Raw genomic sequence first — 21,928 nt, 5'->3', positions numbered from 1 at the left:
TGTCTGGCCGCCTGGAGGATGGCATCCCGGTCGCGGTAATTCAGTATTTTTGCGATGATCGTGCGCGGCGGGGCGCCAGGCTTGGGCTTGGGGAGCAGGGCTCGGTGGGCCCTCTCGATGGTGAAAAACTTGGAGAGCCGCTTTGGCCGAAGATGGTTCAGGATGAGGTCCTCCAAGAACAGCTCAGTACTTTGCTTCTCCGAATCCTCCGGCACACCTACGACGCGAATGTTACTGCGCCTGGCCCTCCCTTCCTGGTCTTCGAGTCTCAGAGCCATTAGCCGGTGTCGGTGGACAAGGTCATTTACCCGGCCTTCCAGTTGCTTTGAGGAGGCCTGGAGCGTCGCTATGTCAGTTTCGTTGGCCTTGGACCTTTCGGTGGTCTTGCCCAGGTCAGTACGCAGCAGATTGACTTCAATCGTAACTTTGTCCATCTTGGATTCCAGAGTGGTGCCGAGCGTCTGTATTGCGGCCATTATGGACGTCAGTGAGGGTTCAGTTGCGTCCGAGGTGCTTCCTCCCTTTGCTCCCGACTGCGCGGGCCCTGTAGCCACCGCGTATTTGTCTAGTTTGTTCGTTTGGGTCTGGACTACCGCTTTGGGCCTCATGGTGGATCAAGACCCCGTCTCCTGTGGCCAACAGTCGGCGATGGTCACCCCTGTTCCGGGCCGGCGTGTATCGGTTGTGCCGGAGACTGTCCTTCACATCGGGGGGATCCCACAGCTCCGGCCTGGTGTAGACGTCCGGCCCACGTGTGTCACTCGGCAAATGAGTTTGGCCGTCCAGGTAGGCCGTGTCACGCAGTCAGTCCAAGAGCGTGCTGGGGAATGTAGTCCTCCACGGTAAGCTGCCCGGCTGGGCCCTGCAAGAACGCCCCCGGCGAGGCCTGAGGTCGATCGGCCCCCTCTCAGATGGCGGCAAGTGTGGAAGCCTGGCCGTGAGCTGGGTTGGTGGGCTCCCCTTCACAGCGGCCGGCGCTACGGCGCCTTTCCCGAATGCCCGGCGCTCACCTCCGGAGTATGGACGAGGGTCGGTGTCACTTGGCAGCAAGCAGCGCTGCAGACTCAGGCTGTCGCGGCACCTGCGTCGGGCTCTCCGCCCCCCCTCAGTGCCCGTGTGCGGGAGCCATGCTCGGCCAGGCGGCGTCCAGCTCGAGGCCACCCCCCTCTGTAGTAACGGGGATTAGGCCCGATTCCGGCCGCCGAGGTGTAGGCCGCAAGCCGGGGCCTCGATTTTGGGGCAGCCCCGAGTCCGGGCTCCAGCCGCCACCACGAGCCCGCCCGCGAGACGAACGCTGCGGCGTTTCGCCTCTGCGGGGAGTGCGCTCTCCGTTCAAGAAGCGGATCAGCCGCGGAACTGTTCTGGGGGCCGGTGCGCTTATCCGAGGGCGCTCCGGCCAGGATTTAGATGCGGATTTCTTCGGGGACAGCAGTCGTCCCGGCGGAGCTACGGAACTAGGCGGCCATCTTCGTTGGCGCCTGGCCACGCCCCCGATTGTGATTCTTATAAGTTCTTTTTTCATTTCAGTCAAGGTTGTCCATTCATCAGAAGATGTACTCGATGTAGAGACAGGAAGGTTGGTTAATATTGACGGAGTTGATCGTAATGCTTCGGCTATGGTGTCTTCATTGAAGCTTAGACCCGGAACATCCTCCATGTTGAGGCCTTGATTCTCTGTGCGTAATCAGATATAGTGCGAAGGACTATGCCGCCCAGAGCAGTGTGCGGTTTAAGTGGTATTTGGACTAGGCAGTAGCTACTGACTAGGGGTGGGCCAAGAACAGTGAAGAGTTTTCACCACTGGTAACCTGAATGGGTTCCCGTGCAGAAGGCACGCTAGGAATTGTATCAAAAAAGGGGGGAACAGGGGGCGGACAATTTTTACCGGGGTCCAATGTACACGTCCTATGACATGAGAAACAACAATTGATAGTACAAGGTTCCCCAACGTGATTAACTAAAGTAACTCAATAGAACCTCTCTCTTATAGGGTGTGACAAAACAGGGAATGAAGTAATCCCTTTTCGGAATTTAGGGTGCCTCACACATACCAAAGGTTGAATGGCTGTTGTCATCCCACCCGATGAATGTCCAGTATCATCATTGGCACCCTGCTCCAACGGCAGGCTGGCGGTGCAATGCCCGTCGGGCAGCACAGGGTGCTGCACTTTCGCGGAGATCTTTTATTCCTTTTGCCAACGGGTGCATGTGTGTGAGGGACCTAAGAAGTGCAATAGTGAGCGTGAGTGAGGTTAAAACAGGTCAGTAGAGTCCAATCGGGGAACTTTTAATAACATGGCTCACTGCCTCATTAAAATGTGTGAAAAGGTGAGGGGTACTAAGGCGTGACGATTAGGGTAATCAAGCCTCATTCAACCCTCAGTCCAAGTGTGGTCAACATGTTTCATGCCCAAAAGGGCAATTCATCAGGACCAAAAGTGCTCATAAAATTGCTATAGGATTCCTCAATAATTAAGGAACCGGGTATACGACCTGGCTTGTGTCGCAGGATCAACCCTTCATTGAAACCCTCCCTGGGACTAGAGAAAGAAACAAAAAAAAAGCGGTACAGTCAATAGTTTGTTTGTTACTACAGACATTATTGCATGAAATCATGGCATGCAAGTGATTGAGTATTGAAGGGGGTCACAGCCCCGGTGAATTAATAACACTCAGAGAGGGTGAAAAGAGATGCGGGACAAAATGAACTGCATTATGTCCTTTCAAAAAAGCCATCGGGAGTTATCAATTGGCATGCAGTATGTATGATCACAACATATATCGTGCGCCACACCAAAATGGGTGACACGTGTGTGTCATGCAGGCTTAAGGAGGTGTGTGTGTGCACATCCAAAATATAACCTAAGAAAGATTACCACTTAAACGCACTAATTATTTCCAGCAGGGCATAGCACCCTCAGTGATCGCGATCGTACTGAATACCCCCAAACAATGGTGAATGGTAAACTGTGTGCAAGGGGGGCTTGACAAGGCTTAGCTGGTGGTGGCGCCGGAGGGACCGAACAACACGTCTCACTCTGTCGCCATCTTGGCCACGCCCCCCCCACGCGCATTTTTTTAAGAGCTTCCATTTGCTCCCCCTCCCTTCCCCCCCCGCCACCTATTTCCCGCCTGTTGGTTGCCTAGGGCGCATTTGGAGAATCCCCCAGCTCTCCAGCTTTGGCTCCACTTCTTCTGCTCTCTTTGCTCCCTCCCCATTGACCCCCCAGGCTCGTGGGCACCCAGTCGGCTTCACCGCCCGTTGGAGACCAGGCCGTAAGGGCTCACGCATCCCCCCCCCCCACGGTGGATTGATGTTTGCATCTGGGGGGGGGGGGCGTGCCTCTGAACCAAGCACGGACCCTGGGTCTTTGGTGTGGTCGGTTCAGTGAACGGGGGACTACGAGCAGGGCGGCTGGGGTGGGGGAAAGCGGGCAGGGGGTCGCCACCAGGCACGCCACAGTAACAGTAGTAGCAACAGTAGCAGCAGCACCTGATACCTGACTTCTGAAACCCGCCCTCCCTGTTCCACAGACAAGCTAAGACGGGAATATACGCCAGGGAGACATACGTCCCCCCCCCGAGCTCAAGATCTGGTCAAGATCTGGTCAGAACCTAGCAGAAACATCTAAGTGCAGGCCCGGAAGAAGATCCCACTGTTCTGGACCCTATACCAGCGGCTTCCTGCAACCACGCAATTTAACAGAAGCAATGAGATCGGGGAGAGTTAGAAAAACCACCATCACAATAAAAAGGAAGAAGTCAAAACAGGCGGCAATCGACGAAGTGTCCACCATGGCTACTCACACGAACCCTCGGGCCCCCCAGGACACAATGAAGCTTCCAGATTCGCCCTCAAATGGAAGGCAACATCTTAGCAACAGTAGCACGCGCCTTTCCCAGTCACCAGCTTCAAATGGCCTAAAACCCCGGTCCCTATTGGACTACTTCAAAAAGCCCCGGTCATGTTAAAGTCCACTTTTCCTCCACAACCCTTTGAGGCTACCAGTTCATGCTCTCAAGAACAATCGGTAAAGTCAAGCACACAATCATCGCCATGGCTCCTCAAAACAATTAAAAACCCTGCATCCGCTTCGGAAGTCTACATCTTTGGGTCTGCATCTAACAACCAGATAACAGCCCGGGAGGGCTGCGGAAGGAGGTCTCAAGATCTTGATCAAAGTCACCAACCGTTACTGAGCCAGTCTCATCAACCCTATGTCACCATCAAAGCAAGAGGTCTGCTTCACCCAAACCCCTTCAGTGATCCCCATTCACGATTTACACCCCCCAGCACGTCAACTATCTAAGTCAGAGATCCTATCATCACTGCCTCCGCAACAAACCGCTGTGCCAAAGGAGGTTACCCCAGCACATCACCTTCGACTAATCTTTCCACAAATTCACACTCAAAATTATCATTTCATTAACAATGACACACTTAGCTCCCCCTTATCACACATCCCCAGTTCGCCAAGGGGAAGTCCGGACCTGACTAGCCATCAACAATGTTTACCCTCTCCACTAACAGCAATAATAACCCCATCAAAATCACCCATAAAATCTGTTTCAATCGACCAACTTTTAGCAGACCTGTCCCTCTTTTTTTAAAGACCCCCAAAACACCCATAAGTCTATCCCGAAAGCGAACCAACAGCAAGAAACCCCTACAATATCGAATATTTGGCCTCAACTACTCCAAACCTTCCAATTGACTGTCACCGCTTTAAATTACCATTCTGACAAATTAGACACGCAGGTCGACCTATTGAATACTCTAGCAGTATTCACAGCAGGGATTTACAACAAGTTGGAGAAATTGAACAACTTAATCATTGAAGCACAATCATCCTCAAAACTAGTACAGTCCATTTGTTGCTCCTCACCCATCATTGACTCACTCGCTTCATTGCCAGGTTTTCTATCCACTGTAATAAATGAGGTTAAGCAGCTGAAGGGAGGTGGTCGACCAAAACCCCCTGCAAGCAATTGCAAACCCCTCCAAATCCGATTGCAGAATCAGTCATGCCTCCGATATCTTTTGCAACGGCGACTCAGGCGAGTGGGGAACAAGACCCCCAAATAGCCCAGAGTAACAACCAATCAAAACCCCACCAACCCCAACCACCCCCAATGACACTAGCGCCGGTCATAGTCTCAGCCCCAACCACCTGGTCAGCAAGTGGGCAAATACATCCTATTGGCCCCAACGTGGCAGGCCTGCTTCGCAGCCCAGCTGCCTCCATATCTCCCAATTTCGAAATATTGCCTGCCCCTATGCCACCCTGTAGCAAGAGGGAGCGCAAACGGCAGAGCAAACAAAGAAATAAACTAAGAGCAAATCAAACATCCGTCCCCCCGAAATTATTTCCGGTCTTTTTAACGACATCTAACAAAAAAGCCATAAGTGTTCCACTACCACCCCCACCCTCAGTCACAGCCAATTAAAAGGGGACTCACTCCCAAGTCCCTGCCAAAGACCCTCTGATTGCGGTTACGACTCAAATATGACGCCTGTTCAAACAGTGGAATCTGAGCAACAGCCTGCCATAGAAAACCTAAGGCCCACATCCAATGAATCAACCACACTGAGGACGACAGGCGTCAACACAATCTCAATCAGCCCTCCCACCAACCCCACCTCGGGTGGAAAAACTCAACATTGAAATAATCCCTTCAAAAACAATTTACAATCACAAAATAACTACTCTAACAAACAGTCAGACATTGAGTCTAGGCCCTCGACAGCAGCCCCAACCCCAACGGGGACTAGAAGCTGGCTTCCTAGCTGACAAAACCATTCATCCCAATCAAAGTCCATGCATTAAGGGGTTCAAAAGCGCTTCAAAAAACACTACTATTCTTCTAGTTCCCGAATATAAATCAAAGGGGCGGCACGACACCCTAAACAGGTCAAATATAATAAAATTAGTGAACGGTATCCCGGGATTTGAAGCGTTATCATTGGATGATATAAATTCCATTGAATTCCTTCCCCCAAGAGGTACACAACAATCCGAGGCAACCCTGGTGTCATTTAGGTCGGCCTCCTGGGCAGGAGTATTTCTGGACCATAAGGTTACTTTCCGGGACTGGGGCATCAGAATCTACCCCTACTCTATCCCAGGTTACCCCACAGTGTTACTAAACCAGTCGGGCGCTCGGCCAAAAGCTAAAAGCCTGACATCCGGACTCAAAGCCAGGCCCTACTCAATTTTAAAAAATGCGTTAGGAACTACAGAACCACAGACCACCCCCCCCAACAGGTGAATTTAACCTTGGCAAAACCCAAGAATGGGGATGGCTAACAGCCGCCCTGTCCAGTAGAAAAACAGACTGACCACAGGAAGCTCTCTCGGAGATCCAAAACTACAAAGCATTGGTACACCCAAGATCCCAATCATCCCCACCTGCAACTGCTATAAGCACTCAAGTAGATTCCACCTTTACATTGTGTTCATGGAACATCAGCGGCCTACAGCAGAAAATAACTAACAAAGAGACACACTCCTTCATATATGGGCATGCACTAACTGCCGTGCCAGAAACGTGGGCTACTCAAAGTTGTCCCGTCTCTGGATTTATCGAATTATGGAAACCGGGAATCAGAAACAGCCGCTATGGCCACCCAAAAGAGGGCCTATCAATTTATGTTTCTAACAACTTAAAAGGCCCGATTGTGCCATTAAACCATGATGAAGATTGGGTACTGGGTGTCAAAGTCAACTCATGGTTCAAACAACGCTCACTTTTATTTCTCAATGTCTATATCAACCCAAGCACACGCACAAAAAAGGGTCATCTGGCACGCCTATCAACAATCATGAGTGAGCTCGCTGGGGACTATTCCGATTCAGACTGCATCGTCTCAGGGGACTTCAACACCAACCTCTTCCAGGGTAAACCTGCAGTCTATGATGGGCTTTCTCCATTTATACTATCTGAGGCACCAGTGCAATCTAAACCCCCAAATCAAATCCATTGCGCCCTGGGAGAACTCTGTGTGCTGCAATTCTACAGTGCCGGATATTTGGTAATGAACGGAAGATCAACAGACGACACTCCTCCAAAATGGTCCTGGACAAATGGCCACAAGCAATCCTACCTGGACTATACCATCGGCAATTCAGCCTTGCTCCAAGATCTGGCCAGCTTCAGTATTCAACCGCGACTGGAAAGTGATCATCGCCCCCAGGTCATTACCCTTAACATAAAGCCAGAGCACCATAAATCTGCTTCAACCACATGCACAGGAATTCACACCGAAAATCTGAAGCGCCTAAGATGGAGTGAAGACATAAGCCTCAACATCATGAAGGCAAGTCTGGCTCTTATCAATGGTGCAATAGATCAGATGGCTTCCCCGACTGTCACATGGACAATGATCTGCTTACAATTGGTCACTCTTTTTCCCGTCAAACAGCACCTGCACAATGCCTCTTCCATCTGGCAGTTTTTACTTTCAAATCACTCAAGGGCGCTGAAGAAAACCAGAAACAATGCCTTGCGGGGGCTTACAAAATCCCCAGGAAATAGCGACCTCCTGCATGTGTACAAATTAGCACAAAAATCATTCAGAATGGCCGCACAAAAAGACAAACGAACACATTAAAATCAATTTTGGGCCAAATTATTATGGGAAAGTTAAAAACGCAACGCAAGAAAATTCTGGGCTCTAATCAATCGCTCTAACTTGCGTCCATCATGCTCTGGGACGGCAAACATACAAGAATCCGACTGGGCCACCTTCCTGACTGACCACTTTAGGGCCCCGGAGAGCACAGCGCCAGCAAGAAGCCGCTTCCTCAAAGAGCCAGAACCCTCGTTAAGTAACAGCGTGCGCAAGTCCACAAATTGTGCAGACTCTCACAGTGAAGACATCCAGATCAACTAAGAAATGGTTACCAAGGCTATATTAAAAGCAAGATCAGATGGGGCTCCGGGACCAAACGGCTTACCTCAGAGTCTGTTTAACACGGCCCCAACAGCGCTGGGATGCCTGGCTTCACCTTGGGGTGCCCAGGAGGGGCATCTCACAGGGAAAGCCAGGAAGGGTTCCACAGTGGTATACAGCGCCAGGATGCCCGAGATGGGGCGACAGTGCGCTTTACAAGTATACACACATTTACATTTACATTTTAAATCAAACATAGCTCTTTGGTCGGGGCACTTTACCATCCTTTTCAACTTTGCACTAAGAACTTCAACAATCCCGGACTCTTGGCGAGGTGCAATAATCCACCCAATCCATATATCAGGCTCCCGTGCCACTCCAAGCAACTACAGATTAATTGCCCTCCTAGACATCGAGGCCAAGCATTACGCAGGAATTCTCCTGATGGAACTGAAGTCATGGGCAGAGCTGCACGAACTGATTCCAATGAATCAAACTGGTTTTACCGCTAAATTCGGGACTATGACCAATCTACTTACATTGTCTATAATTATTGACAAAACGCTCTCAACATCTAGGGTTGTGCATTGTTGTTTTGTTGACTTTAAAGCTGCGTTTGATCGGGTCCCAAGGGCAGCACTATGGAAAACTCCTGGAGGCGATAATCCAACTGTACTCACACACATGGGTCCAGGTGAAGCTGGGGTCTGGCACGCATCTCTTGCGGAAAATCACAACAACTAGAGGTGTCAAACAGGGATGCGTGCTGGCCCCCCTTCTCTTCAACCTGTTTATAGCTGACCTGTCGGTCGCACTTGACGAAATAAAGTCACCCTCCCAAGGTCGGAGGCTTAGCAATAAGTAATCTCCTTTATGCCGACGACCTGGTTCTTTTCAGCCTCACACGGGTCGGGCTGCAAAGGCTTTTGGATAAGCTATACAGCTACACCACTAAGAACCAACTTGAGGTAAATTTAAAGAAAACACAAGTAGTAACTTTTGGAAGGAAATGCAAAGTGGTGGTGGGTGGTTATATAACAACATAAGTTTAACAACAGGCAGCACTTACAAATACCTAGGTGTCCACTTTGACTCTAGGGGTAATTTCACCCAACAGCGCAATGAGATCGCAGTAAAAGCCACGACTCTACAGGTTACTCTATCGAAGCTCTCAAAAGAGCTGTCTGGTCCAACACTAGCATTCCTACTGGAAATCTTGAGAGCAAAAGTTGGGCCTACCCTGGCGTATGGCATCGAGATATTCAGGGGTAAATTAAACACAACCTTAAATCAACTCGTGGCCAAAATTTACAAAAAAGTACTCCATCTGCCTAAATCTGCCTCCGCAGCCCAGATCAGGCTAGAACTGGGCTTACTAAACTATGAGGCCTCCAACATCGGCACATATCTAAATTTCTGTCATCAACTTAGAAAAGCAGATATAGGCACTTTAGAGTCTCTAGTTTGGTTAGAGATCAGCCAGAAAAACCCTGGGGGCTCGTACAGCCGCCTTTTCACGGATTATATTCATGAAATGTTGGCGGGCGACCTATGGGCTCTCAACCCCAGCACAACCGCATTTAAAATCTGTTTTAAAAAAGGCATCAGAATGAGCTCCCTTATTATTGATAAAGCGCACCTCTCCAAACGCAGTCATGCATGGTCAGTTATGAACTCCTATGGGCGGTTATCCCCTGCCGTGTACCTTTCTTGTACTTACGCACTGCATTTAAAACGCAGTTTTCTGGCCATCAGAATGGGGGACTGGCGATTCTTAAAGGATCTGCCCCCCTGGCTGCGCACTACGGAAGATTTAACGTGCATAGGGTGTGGTAAGACAGTCGAAACACTGGAGCACGTGGTCTGCTTATGTCCCGCCCTCTTGCCCCAACGCAGACGCAAACTCAAAGCAGAATGGAATAGGCTGGGTGTTCGGACCTGCAGACAGGCAATTATCACATCTCTGAGCCCTGAACATACAGCTCTAAATATTGCCTTAACAATCTACATACGACTCGCATACCGCAGCTTTACGATAAAATCGGAAGGTACAGCAATCCCTGCTCTACCCTGTTTAGTTGTCTAATACAAATAGTATCTTATTTCTAAGTTTTAAACATAGTCTATAATCGGTTGCATTTTACCATAATTGTTGTCACTGACTAGTGCCCTACTTTATTTGGACTGTATTGTTGCATAACTAGTAGCAATTTCTTGAATTTGGGCTGTTTTTATAAATTGTATGTCGTCAATTGTGACCTCATCAAATTCCTTTTGTCCTAATATTATGTGTTCTTGTTGTCATCATACAACGTTTTAATCTCTAATAGGGAACAGAAACTGAGCAAAACGATTCGGACGATTCTTATTGATCAATTGCTGTTAAAATGTGCTTTTAAAAATGTTTGTGTTTTAATTTAATAACTTATTGACTGGTGGGAATTACTGTAAAATGCTTTTAAGGATATCTTCTTTTATATCCAAATAAAGATTATTATTATTATTATTATTATTATTATTATTATTACTCTTTCTTTTGTTTTGATATGCAAGCATTTAGCATGTGCTTTACATTTATTTACTTACAATACTTTTTTTTTTAATTTGAAATTTACGCGCCCAAACTCGTTTCTACTTTTTTATGTAAACATGCTCACATTCTCACTCACATTTTACAAATCACTTTCTCGACAAACATCACTCTGGGGCAACACTCATGGCCAACACCGCATTACTTAGGGACACCCTAACCTCACTCATGGACACTGGCACACTACTTAGGGACACCCCCACGCATCAATAAGGGACACCACCGCATCACTCAGGGACATCACCGCATCACTCAGGGACACCACCGCATCACTCAGGGACACCACCGCATCACTCAGGGACACCACCACATCACTCAGGGACACCACCACATCACTCAGAGACACCACCACATCACTCAGGGACACCACAACACCACTCAGGGACACCACCGCATCACTCAGGGACACCACTACACCACTCAGGGACACCACCACCGCATCACTCAGGGACACCACCACCGCATCACTCAGGGACACCACCGCATCACTCAGGGACACCACCGCATCACTCAGGGACACCACCGCATCACTCAGGGACACCACCGCATCACTCAGGGACACCACCGCATCACTCAGGGACACCACCGCATCACTCAGAGACACCCCCACATCACTCAGGCACACCACTACACCACTCAGGGACACCACTACACCACTCAGGGACACCACCACTACACCACTCGGGGACACCACCGCATCACTCACGGACATCATCACCACAGCACTCAGGGACACCACCACATCACTCAGAGACACCACCACATCACTCAGGGACACCACCGCATCACTCAGGGACACCACCGCATCACGTAGGGACACCACCGCATCACTCAAGGACACCACCGCATCACTCAAGGACACCACCGCATCACTCAAGGACACCACCGCATCACTCGGGGACACCACCGCATCACTCGGGGACACCACCGCATCACTCAGGGACACCACCGCATCACTCAGGGACACCACCGCATCACTCAGGGACACCACCGCATCACTCAGGGACACCACCGCATCACTCAGGGACACCACCGCATCACTCAGGGACACCACCGCATCACTCAGGGACACCACCACATCACTCAGGGACACCACCGCATCACTCGGGGACACCACAGCACCACTCGGGGACACCACAGCACCACTCGGGGACACCACAGCACCACTCAGGGACACCACAGCACCACTCAGGGACACCACCGCATCACTCAGGGACACCACCGCATCACTCAGGGACACCACTGCATCACTCAAGGACACCACCACATCACTCAGGGACACCACCACATCACTCAGGCACACCACTACACCACTCAGGGACACCACTACACCACTCAGGGACACCACCACTCATCACTCAGGGACACCACCGCATCACTCAGGGACACCACAGCACCACTCGGGGACACCACAGCACCACTCGGGGACACCACAGCACCACTCAGGGACACCACCGCATCACTCAGGGACACCACTGCATCACTCAGGGACACCACTGCATCACTCAAGGACACCACCACATCACTCAGGGACACCACCACATCACTCAGGGACACCACTACACCACTCAGGGACACCACTACACCACTCAGGGACACCACCACTCATCACTCAGGGACACCACCACTCATCACTCAGGGACACCACCGCATCACTCACGGACACCACCACATCACTCAGGGACACCACCGCATCACTCAGGGACACCACCGCATCACTCGGGGACACCACCGCATCACTCGGGGACACCACCGCATCACTCGGGGACACCACCGCATCACTCAGGGACACCACCGCATCACTCAGGCACACCACTACACCACTCGGGGACACCACCGCATCACTCAGGCACACCACTACACCACTCGGGGACACCACCGCATCACTCACGGACACCACTGCATCACTCAGGGACACCACCGCATCACTCAGGGACACCACCGCATCACTCAGGGACACCACCGCATCACTCAGGGACACCACCGCATCACTCAGGGACACCACCGCATCACTCAAGGACACCACCGCATCACTCAAGGACACCACCGCATCACTCAAGGACACCACCGCATCACTCAAGGACACCACCGCATCACTCAGGGACACCACCGCATCACTCAGGGACACCACCGCATCACTCAGGGACACCACCGCATCACTCAGGGACACCACCGCATCACTCAGGGACACCACCGCATCACTCGGGGACACCACCGCACCACTCGGGGACACCACCGCACCACTCGGGGACACCACCGCACCACTCGGGGACACCACCGCACCACTCTGGGACACCACCGCACCACTCGGGGACACCACCGCACCACTCGGGGACACCACAGCACCACTCGGGGACACCACAGCACCACTCGGGGACACCACCGCATCACTCAAGGACACCACTGCATCACTCAAGGACACCACCACATCACTCAGGCACACCACTACACCACTCAGGGACACCACCACATCACTCAGGCACACCACTACACCACTCAGGGACACCACCACTCATCACTCAGGGACACCACCACTCATCACTCAGGGACACCACCACATCACTCGGGGACACCACCACATCACTCGGGGACACCACCGCATCACTCAGGGACACCACCGCATCACTCAGGGACACCACCGCATCACTCATGGACACCACCGCATCACTCAGGGACACCACCACCCTAGACGCCAACACCCTAGACGCCAACACAACCCTTGCCCACACCACCCTAGCACCCATCCCCCTAGCACCCATCACCCTAGCACCCATCACCCTAGCACCCATCACCCTAGCACCCATCACCCTAGCACCCATCACCCTAGCCGCCAACACCCTAGCAGCCAACACCCCCACCATAGCCGCAACCACCCCCACCATAGCCGCCACCACCATAGCCGCCACCACCATAGCCGCCACCACCATAGCCGCCACCGCCATAGCTGCCACCGCCATAGCTGCCACCGCCATAGCTGCCACCGCCATAGCTGCCACCGCCATAGCTGCCACCGCCATAGCCGCCATCGCCCTAGCCGCCAACACACTAGCCCACACACTAGCCTACACCACCCTAACACACACCACCCTACACCCATCACCCTAGCCGCCAAAACACTAGCGCCAACACCCTAGCTGCCACCACCCTAGCTGCCAACACCCTAGCGCACACAACCCTAGCCCACACCACTCTAACACCCACCACCCTAGCATCCAACACCCACCACCCTAGCATCCAACACCCACCACCCTAGCATCCAACACCCACCACCCTAGCATCCAACACCCACCACCCTAGCATCCAACACCCTAGCATCCATCACCCTAGCATCCATCACCCTAGCACCCATCACCCTAGCACCCATCACCCTAGCACCCATCACCCTAGCACCCATCACCCTAGCACCCATCACCCTAGCACCCATCACCCTAGCACCCATCACCCTAGCACCCATCACCCTAGCACCCATCACCCTAGCACCCAACACCCTAGCCGCCAACACCCTAGCCGCCAACACCCTAGCCGCCAACACCCTAGCCGCCAACACCCTAGCCGCCAACACCCTAGCCGCCAACACCCTAGCCGCCAACACCCTAGCCGCCAACACCCTAGCCGCCAACACCCTAGCCGCCAACACCCTAGCCGCCAACACCCTAGCCGCCAACACCCTAGCCGCCAACACCCTAGCCGCCAACACCCTAGCCGCCAACACCCTAGCCGCCAACACCCTAGCCGCCAACACCCTAGCCGCCAACACCCTAGCCGCCAACACCCTAGCCGCCAACACCCTAGCCGCCAACACCCTAGCCGCCAACACCCTAGCCGCCAACACCCTAGCCGCCAACACCCTAGCCTACACCACCCTAGCCTACACCACCCTAGCCTACACCACCCTAACACACACCACCCTACACCCATCACCCTAGCCGCCAAAACACTAGCGCCACCACCCTAGCCGCCACCACCCTAGCCGCCAACACCCTAGCGCACACAACCGTAGCCCACACCACCGTAACACCCAAAACCCTAGCATCCATCACCCTAGCACCATCACCCTAGCCGCCATCACCCTAGCCGCCATCACCCTAGCCGCCATCACCCTAGCCGCCATCACCCTAGCCGCCATCACCCTAGCCGCCAACACCCTAGCCGCCAACACCCTAGCCGCCAACACCCTAGCCGCCAACACCCTAGCCGCCAACACCCTAGCCGCCAACACCCTAGCCGCCAACACCCTAGCCGCCAACACCCTAGCCGCCAACACCCTAGCCGCCAACACCCTAGCCGCCAACACCCTAGCCGCCAACACCCTAGCCGCCAACACCCTAGCCGCCAACACCCTAGCCGCCAACACCCTAGCCGCCAACACCCTAGCCGCCAACACCCTAGCCGCCAACACCCTAGCCGCCATCACCCTAGCCGCCATCACCCTAGCCGCCATCACCCTAGCCGCCATCACCCTAGCCGCCATCACCCTAGCCGCCACCACCCTAGCCGCCAAAAACCCATCACCCTAGCACCCATCACCCTAGCACCCATCACCCTAGCACCCATCACCCCAGCCGCCAACACCCCAGCCGCCAACACCCCAGCCGCCAACACCCCAGCCGCCAACACCCCAGCCGCCAACACCCCAGCCGCCAACACCCCAGCCGCCAACACCCTAGCCGCCAACACCCCCACCCTAGCCGCCCACACCCTAGCCGCCAAAAACCCATCACCCTAGCACCCATCACCCTAGCACCCATCACTCTAGCACCCATCACTCTAGCACCCATCACTCTAGCACCCATCACTCTAGCACCCATCACCCCAGCCGCCAACACCCCAGCCGCCAACACCCCAGCCGCCAACACCCCAGCCGCCAACACCCCAGCCGCCAACACCCCAGCCGCCAACACCCCAGCCGCCAACACCCCCACCATAGCCGCCACCACCCTAGCCGCCACCACCCTAGCCGCCACCACCCTAGCCGCCACCACCCTAGCCGCCACCACCCTAGCCGCCACCACCCTAGCCGCCACCACCCTAGCCGCCACCACCCTAGCCGCCACCACCCTAGCCGCCACCACCCTAGCCGCCACCACCCTAGCCGCCACCACCCTAGCCGCCACCACCCTAGCCGCCACCACCCTAGCCGCCACCACCCTAGCCGCCACCACCCTAGCCGCCACCACCCTAGCCGCCACCACCCTAGCCGCCACCACCCTAACCGCCACCACCCTAACTGCCACCACCCTAACTGCCACCACCCTCTACTGCCACCACCCTCTACTGCCCACACTCTACCTAACGGATCACCACTACATACAATAACAGTAGTCGCAGCCATGTGCTACATTCACTTGACTCCATGTCCAGGAATTTCTACATTCGAGTAAAAAAGAACAAAATTGCTACAGGACAAACAAAAAATGCCGCCAGCTGGTGTAGGAAAGGGAATGCACAGCTCTAATGCAGCGAATGCAACATATATGTCTCTTCCTTTAGTTCACCTAATGCAACACATATTTTCTTTCTGATCAAAAATCAAATAAAGTACGAGGGAAAAAGAACAACGTCGCTGAGCACAAATGCAAGAAAATTGAAGGAAACCTAAACACATACATGTAACAATCATCCGATAGGGAAAATTACTGCAGCAGATCTAGTCGAGGGCACAAGATAAAAAATAACCGATTCTAAACTTAAGGACAGGCGAAGAATATGTTTATATGTAGATTTAATAAAAAAAAATCATAGCATACAAAAACATACACACCAACTACCACACGCTCACACACACACACACTCACCCACCCACACACGCACTCTCAACCACCCATGCACCACTCTCACCCACCCACACAGACACACGCACCCTCACCCACCCACACATTCTCTCTCACACGCACACGCACTCTCTCTCACCCGCACACGCACTCTCTCTCACACGTCCACGCACACTCTCTCTCACAGGCCCACGCACACTTTCTCTCACAGGCCCACGCACACTTTCTCTCACAGGCCCACGCACACTCTCTCTCACATGCCCACGCACACTCTCTCTCACATGCCCACGCACACTCTCTCTCACACGCCCACAAACCACAGCCGCCCACACACCACAGTTTGGGGTCCAGCATACGACTGTCAGGCATCCGCTTCGAAACATGTATGTTTTCTGTAGACATGGGCAGGAAGAAAAGCAGATGAGGCAACAAGTACTATGAAAAAGGTTTTTATGGTCAGAAAGAGGGAGGAAAGTTGTGATCATTTAGAAGAAGTGTGCACCCAAAAAAAAGCGAAACACCCATGTTCTATCTCCATCAATCTTAATGGTGGCGCTTTACAAAATGAAAACTTCGCTAAGTGTAGAACATACTCATAGCTGAACAAAAACAACACTATTCTGACCGATGGTGGCGCAAAATACACACAATGTTACAGACTCACAAAACAAACAGAACACTAGCGGGAATCACTTATAATAACAAAAAAATAACCACTTCTCTAAACGACTATACGCCCTCGAAATTTATGCTGCAGAAAAATTCAAACAAATACGGCAGTTACAAATACAAATTGCTTATTAGACTAAAAACAAAAAACTTTCCCACTATAAAGGTAAGTCACGCACTTATGCAACATGTTGCACTATTACGACAAAATAATAACCTTTGCCAATATATTCAATCGAATAGTTCACAATACAACAAAAATACAAATAATATTAACATCCAATAGCTATACATTGCGTTCATACGCAGCAGAGACACCGTCAACTAATAAACAATTTACTTTAACAAAGAAATTTTTGTTTTTTTACTGAAACAAACACTAAGCTAGAAAAGATATACAAGTCCACAAATACATACCAAAACAATATTTTTTTTAAAAACGTACCTGTCAGGCGATGCAGCAAACGCGGCACGCCTTCCAAGAACGGCGCGGTCGACAATCAGGGTATTTCCAAAGTTACGCGCTCCAATTAGGATGCTACGTAACACAACGTAGCGATCTCATTGGCTGCGAAACACGTCAATCAAAAAAGGAACATAAACACAAAAAAACACTAGACCGCTACACTAACAAACGTAAGTAACATTAGGGAACATTAGCACATCCGCCATTTTCACTTAATTTCGAACAATACACACACACACACACAAAAGAAAAACACATTTATATAAAAACACATACCAACACACACACCCCAAAAAATAGAACTACAACTCCACAATAGCAAATATACACACACACACACCAACACACACAAGAGCCCCCTTACCCACACAACCCTCACCGCCTCACACCCCACACCCTCACCCTCACCCTCACACACCCTCACTCCCCTCACACCCCCTCAACCCCACCCTCACCCCCACCATCATACACCCCTCACCCTCACACACCCTCTCACCCTCACAAACACTTTCACCCTCACACACCCTCTCACACTCACACAAACTCTCACCCACCCGCACCAACACTCACCCTCACACCCACTCAGCCTCACACCCCCTCACCCTCACACCCCCTCACCCTCACACCCCCTCACCCTCACACCCCCATACATCCTCAGAACACACACCCCTTCACCCTAAAACCTTCACCATCACACCCCCCTCACACCTACTCACCCTCACACACATCCTTACACACCCTCACTCACCTTCTCACCCTCACACACCCTCTCACACTCACACACACTCTCACCCACCTGCACCAACACTCACCCACCTTCAGCCTCACACACCCTCACCCTCATACCCCCTCACCCTCACACCCCCACACATCTTCAGGACACACACCCCTTCACCCTCACACCCTCACCATCACACACCCCCTCACACCCACTCACCCTCACACACATCCTCACACACCCTCACTCACCTTCTCACCCTCACACACTCTCACCCTCACACACCCTCGCCCCCTCACTCACCTTCTCACCTTCTCACCCTCACACCCTCACTCACCCTCTCACTCACACACCCTCACACCCTCACACATCCTCACTCACCCTCACACACCCTCTCACCCTCACACACCCTCTCACCCTCACACATATTCTGACCCCCTCTCACCCTCACACACACTCTCACCCTCACACCCCCTCACCCTCATCCCCTCACCTCATGCCTCACACTGCTGCATGCCACACACTGCTGCATGCCTCACACTGCTGCATGCCTCACACTGCTGCACGCCACACACTGCTGCACGCCTCACACTGCTGCACGCCTCACACTGCTGCACGCCTCACACTGCTGCACGCCTCACACTGCTGCACGCCTCACACTGCTGCACGCCACACACTGCTGCACGCCACACACTGCTGCACGCCTCACACTGCTGCACGCCTCACACTGCTGCACGCCTCACACTGCTGCATTACTCACACTGCTGCATTACTCACACTGCTGCACCCCACACACTGCTGCACCCCACACACTGCTGCACCCCACACACTGCTGCACCCCACACACTGCTGCACCCCACACACTGCTGCACGCCTCACACTGCTGCACGCCTCACGCTGCTTGACACACACTTCTGCACGCCGCACACTTCTGCACGCCACACACTTCTGCACGCCGCACACTGCTGCACGCCGCACACTGCTGCACGCCACACACTTCTACACGAATATCGTAGTGCGCCTTGCATCTCTTCTCTTCTCCCGTTCTATTCTGTTGCTCTCTTCCACCACCTCCTTCTCTAGCTCCCTGTTCTCTTCTCTTCTCCTGTGCCAATCTGCTGTTCACTTCCACCCGCCTCCTTCTTTAACTCCATGTTCTCTTCACCTGTAGTAATCTGCTGCTCTCTTCCACCCGCCTCCTTCTAACTCCCTGTTCTCCTCTCCTGTGCCGATCTGCTGTTCTCTTCCATCCGCCTCCTTTTAAAAATCCCTGTTCTCTTCTCCTGTGCTGATCTGCTGCTCTATTCCACCCGCATTCTTCTTTAACTCCCTGTTCTCTTCTCTTCTCTTGTGCGGATCTGCTGCTCTCTTCCACCCTGCCTCCTTCTCTAACTCCCTGTTCTCTTCTCTTCTCCTGTGCCAATCTGCTGCTCTCTTCCACCCCACCTACAAATGTCACAAAAAATTGTTAATATTTCACTTGTGTTCTTGGATTTTCGCAACAATAAAATACACTAAACATAACATTCACAAAAGTTTTTCACTAAAGTTTAAGATATTGCCATTATAAATTAGAATAACTTTTATTTAAGTATTAAATATTATTTTAGAAAAAACAATTGTTATTTGTTATATCAATACATCTAAGTCACGTTATTACTAAACATGTTGCATTACAAATGCGATATGTGTCACATTTGAAAAACTTACAAGTATTGGCATCATTAATGACAAAGCTATTAATTTCGCTATTTTCTAAAGCAACACATAAATAAATAATTTGTCATTTATAAAACAAATAGTTCAAACTTTTCTATTGCGAGACCTATTGCATTGCAAATGCCTGTCTGTCTAATCAAGTCCACCACTTAAAGTGATGTGGTGGAATCAAATCAGCACTGAGATCAAAAAGGCCTCCCACTCGCGCACATTAGTCACAGCGAGTTGGATCATGACCCAACAGGGTGTGGCGCCTGGCCCATATCTAGCAATGATGTATACTTGCCTTTGACCCTTTAGAGCGCTCCGCTGCCATTTTGCTAGGCTCGGCCAATACAAATCATGCATACAATTTGCTGCGTTTGCCTTGAACAACTAAGCATCTGTCATCACAACTGGCGTAGGCACGTTGAAGAACTCGTGACTTAATAAGAGCAGCTACCCCCAGAATCATTAAGTGTGGTAAAAAGTGGAACACAATCGCCTCTGTGGAGGCTCCCAAGTACAACCAGAAGGGAGAGCAGAAAAGGCTACAAAATGTAATGACCACTGGTGTCAAACGGGCAGAGAAAGTTCACGACAGGACACTGAGCTTCAGACCATAGAAACCACAAGATGTCGACATCTAAATTAGCCCATCTTAACTGGAGGACCTGTCACCCCGCACCCACGCCTCACCAACACCCAAAAAAACACCTTGACCGCGTTTCCCGGGAAGCTTCTGGGAAGGTGGTTAAAGAAATGCATTAGTGAGGTAATAAGTCCTATATGTTAATATGAAGATTACCATAGCCGCGGGGGTGAAGGACTAAAGAGAAAACATTTCCTGTCGCCTCGCCTCACCCCTCAGCATCTGTCAGCACTCCCCTGCAGGGAGCATTGGAGCATTTTGTTATGAACGGGTGACTGCGCGGCTGCTCCCCGCAACGCCCCTCTGCTTTTCATTCTCCACCCTGCCCAAGTCAACTGCTGAGAGCCGATCCGAGCCCCCACCCTGTTATGCATTTCTACAAACCGACACATATATGTAGCTTCCAGGAAATATATATATATAAAAAATCCACATGTCTGCTGAACACAAGCGCTGCAGAGAAATTAACTCCGCGAATACGTTCTGTCTGGCTGGACGCTAGCTTTCATCCGATGTAAACAGCACTACACAGAATTCCCGGGGAAGTAACATTTTTCCAAACAAAACCGTCCTTGTTGAGGTCCGTCTGCTCACTGCCAATGGCGAAGGGGTGCAAGGGGGGAGGCAATGTGGACGACTCGTCGACTATTCATTTAAAATTCCATGGCGATTAAATCTGTTGTCAATCAATGTACGTCCAAAGAGACAACAAATGAAACAAGCACAAACGTGAGGGCCTTGCGCGGTGAGGTGGAAGGGGGGTGTGGGCGCGATTCACTCGCGGGAGCGATAATTGCTGCCAGATGGTGGCGCGCGCTCCTGCGAGTGAATTTCCTGACGTGCACGCGTTGCCATTGAAGGCAATGGAACGCATGCATGCAGGTGCTTGGCTGAAAAGCCTAAGCGATCGGAAAAGGTATTTTTCCTTTGCAACGCATGCGCGTTGCGAAGGTCGAGACCTAAAAAGGGACATCATTGTCTGTGATACTTAGGGCTGATGCTCACAATCCTGATATGTATGGCTGGTACTTACAATACTAATGTATGACTGGCACGTACAGTCTGGGCACGTGTGGCAGGCACTGTAGTGACTTATTTTGTGTTTAAGACCACACACTACAGATCTACACTTATTTCTTGCACGCTCATCCCTACAGGTGAAACTTCAAGAGTGGCTGCTTGTCCTGAAGAAAGAGGAGGTATATTTTCTGGAGTCTAAACTCAAGGAAGAGGAACAATATAAAACCATGAGGGTGAGTGGCTGCAGTGAGTGCTGTGTCTCTGTATATGTCTGTGCCCAGTCCTTTGTGTGGCCTCTTAAAGTTCAAGACACACAGAGGCTGATGAGTCACCCTACAGACTGGGTCATGGTCCCCACCAAATAAATATACAGACCGGAGTCATTGCACCTGGATATTGGGGCTGAAATCGACCAAGGGCTCGTCCTAAAAAACCCATAAAATCAAGTAT

At 51.7% G+C, this 21,928-nt stretch overlaps 1 protein-coding gene across 1 annotated transcript in view; it reads left to right on the top strand.

Moving 5' to 3' along the window:
* The window catches only part of LOC144752974 (E3 ubiquitin-protein ligase TRIM39-like), a 411,520-nt gene that overhangs the window by 37,038 nt on the left and 352,554 nt on the right, over positions 1-21,928 (top strand). The window contains exon 2 of the mRNA XM_078640783.1: positions 21,616-21,711. Coding sequence (XP_078496909.1) covers positions 21,616-21,711 — 96 coding nt within the window. The remainder of the gene's footprint in view (positions 1-21,615; positions 21,712-21,928) is intronic.

The sequence above is a fragment of the Lissotriton helveticus genome, chromosome 5_1 (assembly GCF_964261635.1).
Source record: "Lissotriton helveticus chromosome 5_1, aLisHel1.1, whole genome shotgun sequence".
Classification (NCBI taxonomy): domain Eukaryota; kingdom Metazoa; phylum Chordata; class Amphibia; order Caudata; family Salamandridae; genus Lissotriton; species Lissotriton helveticus.
The sequence above is the reverse complement of the archived record's forward strand: the minus strand, read 5'-3'. Positions and strand labels throughout refer to the sequence as shown.